Here is a 7,059-nt window from a genome sequence, read left to right as displayed (position 1 = left end):
TCTGGATCTCCCTGGAGGTGATGGTGGATCTCTTGTTGTAGTGCGCCAGGCGCGACGCTTCCCCGGCGATGCGCTCGAAAATGTCGTTGACAAACGAGTTCATGATGCCCATGGCCTTGGAGGAGATCCCCGTGTCTGGGTGCACCTGTTTCAGCACCTTATACACGTAAATGGCATAGCTCTCCTTCCTGCTCTTGCGCCGCTTCTTGTCTCCTTTCTTCTGGGTTTTGGTCACGGCCTTTTTGGAGCCTTTCTTGGGCGCAGGGGCTGATTTTGCAGGATCAGGCATTTTCTCTTTCGTGTAAACGTCAGTGAGGCAGCAGGCAGGGACACAGCTGGGACCCCGCCCCTTTCTCTAGTCCCTCATTTATAACATGTCTGTGCAAATAACCGTGCGCCATTCCTTCCCTGCGATTGGAGGATCCCTCTCCAGAGGACGGTCATTACCGGAGGACGCGCTGCGCCATTGGCTCGTGCGTCTCAGGTTCAATCGTCCAATGGGAGCAGGCTTTGTGGTTTATATACGTTTACGCACAATTCCGTTACGTAAAGGTCCCAGCTCCTCTGTCTGCAGTCTCGCAGCGCTTTCCCCTGATCAATAACCCAATTATTAATCAACATGTCTGGTAGAGGAAAAACCGGCGGCAAAGCCCGAGCTAAGGCGAAGACCCGCTCCTCCCGGGCCGGGCTCCAGTTCCCGGTGGGCGAGGTCCACAGGCTACTGCGCAAGGGCCAACTACGCGGGAGCGCGGTGCCGGGCTCCGGTGTATCTGGCTGCCGGTGGAGTATCTGACCGCTGAGATCCTGGAGGCTGGCAGGCAACGCCGCCAGGACAAACAAGAAGACCAGGATTCATCCCCCGCACCTCCAGGGCTGCCGTGCGCAACGACGAGAGCTCAAACAAGCTGCGGGAGTGTGACCCATCGCCATGGAGGAGTGCGCCCAACATCCTAGGCTGTCTCTCCATCCCCAAGAAGCGGAAAAACCGCCAAGAGCAAGTAAAAGGACCCATACCCGGATTCAGCCGGGACAAAGGGCTCACCTCGGAGCCAGCCACTTTTTTCATATCAGTGTTCGTTTTTTGGATAAACAACCTTTGGAATGGGGCGCAGCGTTCGGTGTTGCTGTTTCTACAGTGAAAACATGCACTTGCTTCTCATCGGGACTAGTCATGAACTGCTCAGTCGCCACTGTTGTGTTGTTGGTTCTGGAAAATGGAGGCGCTCTCTGAAGGCTGGGGATGATGAAGGCCGTGGAAAAAAAACATCAGTTTTTAATGTGGACCAATTGTGAAGGGAGGGGTTGTTTTTAGTTTCGCAATGCTGCTACAAAACGTGCAAAATTGTTGTATTGTTTTATGTCATGTTGTTTCAATAAATGTCCTGTAGCCTTCTGGCACTGGGCAAATACATTCAGTCTTTTATTTTTTTATTTTTTGATGTTTTCATCCGGGGACTTCTCCGTTGGTCTTTGTGAGAGAACAAACAGCGCATGAACGGGCTGCAGATCTGCTGGGATGTCGAGTGCTTCAGTTCACTGTTTATATAAGCGGTGAGAATTCTTGGATTTCATGTTATACTCCAGTACGTTTCTAAAGAGGGTATATGATTTGTACCCTATCTAATGTTTAACTAATGCATGAGTGAATGCAGGAAGTATCATTCATTCCTGTTGCTCACCACTGAAATGATCAAGTCACTATGACTTTGTGATTAGTTCACACTTAATAGCTCCTCTGTTAACAAATGTTAACTCACACAACATGAATTGATATTAAATTGGTTTTGGGTTAATTAAATTGATCTCAGGACCATGAATGGTCTCAGCCTTTATGATTTCAAACATCAGCTTCAGATTTTTTTATGAGAATAGAGCCAATGTTTGTTTGTTTGTTTTTTTGACACATTTACAGCATAGCATTTTCTTTTCATTGTGTTTATGTTGTTGAAAGCAGTGGTGCTTAAAGATGTGTGATCGTTCTCTAATTTTTGTCCACTATGTTGTAAATGTGTTAACAATAAACAACAAAATGCATGGTCCTGAAATAAACACATGTAACTAGAATCCTGCTAATTTGGTTAAGTATCAGTTACTGATTATCTGTTAAGTGTGAAAATCAGTCATTCAGACTTGATCATTTTGTGAATGGTGAACAGGAATTCATGATACATCCTGCATTCATTCATTCATACATAGGTTGAGATTTAAGTAAAAGATTTGTACCCTTGCTGTAAAGGGTTGGAATTCTGACTGTTACTGAACCAGATCTTTTGGCTCAGTTCAGCAAGAGTGGCTATTTTGGCTGTCAATCAGCTCTTCATTTGGTACCACTTCTGGCTTTTATAATTTTATAACAATTCTAGTAAATATTTTGTGTGCACATGTTACGTAAGTTATTCAGTGTCATCATTCTATTTCCCAAATACCATATTTTTACATTATATTTGGTATAAAATATAAAACTATTACACATGTATTAAAAGTTTTATTGGTATTTAACTGGTATTGAATTGGTAAGTCTCACCATGATTGGGTCTTAATTTTATTATTGAAGTGAGATGATTCTGGATGATATTTAACAAATACCTTTTAAGATCAGCCCATTATTCTGTCTTGTATTAACCCAGTTTCTTTTAAAAAGAAAGAAGACATTTACTGGTTGTATAGCAGACATTTTGACTTTTTAAAGCCGTAAAAACACAGGTGGACTTAATAACAGTGACAATGGCACAGTTCCATTAAGCATTCCAGTAACAGTGACATAACGAACAAAAGCAGGACCTCCCAAAAGTGGAATGCAGCTATCATCAATACACCTCTGAGTTTTCTGCTATGACATGTAAAAATCCTATTGTACACTTAAAAGAAGCTGACTCGGTCATCAACCACACATCACTACTCTTCATGGAAACAATGACGATGAATATTTTGCTCAAGATTTGTACAGTTTTGGTTGATGATGGTTGTTTGTTGCTTACTCACACCGTCATCTTTTGTTCACAGCTACAGCTGTTGTTAGGAGCCCTGTGGAATGTGTTGGAGAGTTCTGACTATCTGATTGGTGGCTATTTATTCTGCAGTTGAAGGTAAATTATTTTAATATAAGGACAATTTCTAATAGTGTGCATCAGCCTGAGAACTGACCCAACTGCAATCTGTGTTAAATGTAGGGCCAAACATGGCTTGGAATTCAAATCTGGGCCTCATTTCTCCAGTAATCAAAGCAGAGGAATTTCATTGCTACTATTAGTATAGATAGTTGTTAAAAGGAAGTTTTTCCTTGCCGCTTGTGTGCTTGCTCATGGTGGGAACTGTTGGGTTCTCTGTAAACACTTTTATAAGGAGTACGGTCTAGACCTGCTCTATTTGAAAAGTGTCCTGAGATAACTTCTGTTGTGATTTGGTGCTATACAAATTAAATTAAATAGAATTGAATTAAATTGCATTGGTTTGGATTGGCCACATAATCAAACTGGTAATCATCTATCTTGTGTGTAGGATTACTCTCCAACAAAATAAGTGAACATCTTTATTGTCCTGAAACATCCTTTCACTGTCTCCTCTGAGGATGATGATGCTTTTGAAAGTCTCCGCTCTGTTATTTTCTCCATATTCAGCCTCTCGGAAATTGAAATCCAGAGATGAGCAGATGATTCAGATGCTATAGCTTTGGTGAGACTTACAGCTTTTCAGCAGCTACTGCAGAAACTATTTTCCAATTTAAGACTCAGCATAATCATAATTTGATACTTAATGACCTCTGGAATTCACTGAGTACAGGGACATTTAACATGTTTCACTCTCTGTACCTTGTTATTTATATTGACTATAAAGTTAATCTTTACCTTAATTTAAAATATTATGATAGAAAACATTATTATGATTATAAGTAATCTTTAACAAGTACTATCGCTACAAGACGATCCTGTGTAACAAAACCTAATTTCTAAATTATCAGTAGATACAGTTTTAACATGATTGCTTATGTATATTACTATAGTATCAGGGGTTAAATGGGGCCTGATGAGGTTCGCACATCTTAAACAATATGTTTATTTATACACTTTTCTCAGTCTTAATAATTCAAATAATGAATAAAACATGTTGTATTCATAGCTATAGAGAACATAGACCTAAATGAGGTGATGTATGAACTTGAAATGTCAGAAATCTTAGTGGTTTCAGTTTTTTCTGTCAGTAGGATTCCTTAAAAGATCAGCGACCTCAGCTCAACAGAAGGCAGTGTGACCGGTGGATGGCAAGGTAGGGAGACACTTAATAAGAGAATGTAAATAGCTCTGATGTTTCGATTTTACAAAACAATATAATTAACCTTAACACAAGATAGTTTGTGGCAGACAGACATATGTCCATGGCAACCCTGAAACCATGACACATTCCAATTTAATCCCTTTATATTTATAAGATACAATAAATACTGATATATTGATAATGGTATTAACTGTATTTGTCTTTATACAGTATTCTGTTCTAATTCATTTAGCAGTAGAGTATGTTGTCTCAAATCTCAAAGAATTTGAATAGAATCTCAAAATCTGCCAAAGGATCTTCATATGTTCACAAAGAAAATATCTCCTAGCATCATGAGTCTATGTATTAGATCTCTGGGAATGTTCATGCTTGTTTAGCATTTAGGGACATATAAATGAGACACTGCGATTAATCAACTTCCTCGATGGTTGGTCCAGAGGATCCTCCACTGGTAGAAGTGCCACCAGCTCCAGGGAAGCCGCCTGGCATTTCACCGGGCATCCCACCAGCGCTCTGGTACAGCTTAGTGATGATGGGGTTACACACCTTCTCCAGCTCCTGTTGCTGGTGTTCATATTCATCCTTCTCTGCAGTCTAGTGCAAATAAATCAAATCATATATTCTCATATTCAGTGTTCACTTCAGTTTAAACTGTTTTTCTTGCAACACAGATGGGGATAATTCAGCCCTGTAAAACACATGAAATCACCATGTCTTTGATGAGCTATATGGCTTAGCAGATGTGTGAACCTACAAACTCTTAAGACATTTGGAATTACAATACAATCTGCACTGCTTACCTCTTAGTAAATTATTAAAACATGACTGATATTGGCCGTTTCGCAGACATATCAGTATAAATGGGTGTCACTACAACATTTATCCAGCAGAGTGCGCTGCGATTTACAATACTGTGGCAAGCAGCAAAGAGTAAGAGAGAAGAAGCAGCAATGTCAACCAGAATTGGTTTACAAAGTATATGTTAAAGTATTTAACATGTTAAAGAATATTTAACTTAAATATTCTTCAATAAAGAATAATAATAATAATAAAAAAAAATGTATTTAAGAAAGCAGCCTTTCTGAGTACCTCTGCAGAGTCAAATCAGTGCAAATCAACATAGAAAAAGGTCTATTTTCATTCCAGCTCCAAAAATCGGCCGCCATATTGGTAATGAGTGAATTTTCCCTTCTAAAATTGGTAACAATCTAAAAAAAATCCTGGATTGGTCAGGCTCTATAATTGATCGAGTCACATGTTGAAAACATCCAACATCATCACTACTAACTCTGGCGTCAATCCGCCTACTAGCAATTTTCATATATATTAAGATCATTAGGCAGTGACTGCATCTTCAAAACAAATATGTATATATGTAGTAACCATTTTTCATCCATTTCAACTTTCAGAGAGACATATATGTTTGTATGTATAACTCTATATCTGACCAAGGATTTATTATCTCTAAATTTTATTAGCAGACAAGATTAGATGTGCTGATAAGTCACTTAAATCACAGGGTTAAAACATGATATTCATGTTGTCCATATGCTTTAACGCTTTAAATAATCATCACCAATTCTCACCTGGTTCTTGTCAAGCCAGCTGATGACCTCGTTGCACTTGTCCAGAATCTTCTGCTTGTCGTCGTCACTGATCTTGCCGGCAAGCTTTTCATCCTCCACAGTGGACTTCATGTTAAAAGCATATGACTCCAGGCCATTCTTAGCAGATACCTTGTCACGTTGGACGTCGTCTTCAGCCTTGTACTTCTCAGCTTCCTGAACCATGCGTTCAATGTCCTCCTTACTGAGCCGACCTGTCATTAAACAAGCAAGATTAACATTTAATTACGCTTTTTGGGATAACACTGCAGCTGTATTTGAGTTAAGCAGCATCAATATCCTTTTTTGTACCCTTGTCGTTGGTGATGGTGATTTTGTTCTCCTTGCCAGTACTCTTGTCTACAGCAGAGACATTAAGGATTCCATTGGCATCAATATCAAATGTCACTTCAATCTGGGGAACACCACGAGGAGCAGGAGGGATCCCTGTGAGCTCAAACTTGCCCAGGAGGTTGTTGTCCTTTGTCATGGCACGCTCACCCTCATAAACCTGTTGTTTATACAATATGCAATGTCAGTTCAGTCATTTAAACATCCCAGAAATGCACTCGATAATGTAACATCTGCTAGAACTATTGGACAAAGAAGTGAATACTGTCCACCAGGGTCCTTACCTGAATAAGCACACCAGGCTCGGAGTGGTGGTGAAGGTTGGTGTCTGCTTTGTAAGGAATGGTAGGTGGTCATAAGTTTGCAATGCAGCCACGAGTCTAGACACACATCCATAACGGTTCTCAAATACCACAGGGACAGATGGGTGACATCGCAGCAAGCAGCAGGTCCTTTTGCACACATTCTCCCTGACTGTCCCCAAGAAAGGATGCTGCCTGGACAGCTTGTAAAAAAGGGTGACTATTTTATAAGACCTCTTAGAAAGAAGCAGACCAGTTGTAATCGGGTAGATATGTGTGGGTTAATAAGCGAGACCACTCACAAGCTCCATTGAGGAACCAGCATTCATCTGGATTGATGCTTCTTGTTGAGTCTCCTTCTCCCATTTGAAGAAATCTCTGAGAGGCATTTCTGGATCTTGGGATACGGTGGAGCCACCGCACCCCAGCAACAAGAGTGTCATTTGAATCTGCCCCTCTTGCTCCATCTTGGCGTCCACGGAGCCGATCTTGTCTCCGACGGGGGGGTCCAACGGTGCACCCGGAACAGG

General features: G+C 40.7%; 3 protein-coding genes across 3 annotated transcripts in view; 1 reads left to right on the top strand and 2 right to left on the bottom strand.

The window, feature by feature from the left end:
• LOC118331132 (histone H2B 5) overlaps positions 1-380 on the bottom strand; it is a 1,235-nt gene extending 855 nt beyond the window's left edge. Inside the window, exon 1 of the mRNA XM_035665902.1 lies at positions 1-380. This exon is cut by the window's left edge and continues 855 nt beyond it. Coding sequence (XP_035521795.1) covers positions 1-289 — 289 coding nt within the window. The 5' untranslated portion in view covers positions 290-380.
• A 67-nt stretch (positions 381-447) lies between these two features.
• LOC118331252 (histone H2A) lies at positions 448-954 on the top strand. Its single transcript, XM_035666055.1, is given in 6 exon segments — positions 448-733; positions 735-778; positions 780-810; positions 812-871; positions 873-907; positions 909-954. Coding segments are annotated over 6 exon segments (330 nt in total). The 5' UTR covers positions 448-619.
• Positions 955-4,656: 3,702 nt separating this feature from the next.
• Positions 4,657-7,059, bottom strand: part of LOC118331250 (heat shock 70 kDa protein-like) — a 2,631-nt gene continuing 228 nt past the window's right edge. Inside the window, 8 exon segments of the mRNA XM_035666054.1 lie at positions 4,657-4,866; positions 5,859-6,091; positions 6,189-6,387; positions 6,512-6,537; positions 6,540-6,633; positions 6,635-6,732; positions 6,832-6,871; positions 6,873-6,926. Coding sequence (XP_035521947.1) covers positions 4,681-4,866; positions 5,859-6,091; positions 6,189-6,387; positions 6,512-6,537; positions 6,540-6,633; positions 6,635-6,732; positions 6,832-6,871; positions 6,873-6,926 — 930 coding nt within the window. The 3' untranslated portion in view covers positions 4,657-4,680.

Source organism: Morone saxatilis, unplaced genomic scaffold (genome assembly GCF_004916995.1).
Source record: "Morone saxatilis isolate NCDOM2014 unplaced genomic scaffold, NCSU_SB_2.0 Contig20, whole genome shotgun sequence".
Classification (NCBI taxonomy): Eukaryota; Metazoa; Chordata; class Actinopteri; family Moronidae; genus Morone; species Morone saxatilis.
This window is presented reverse-complemented; position numbering and strand designations above follow the sequence as displayed.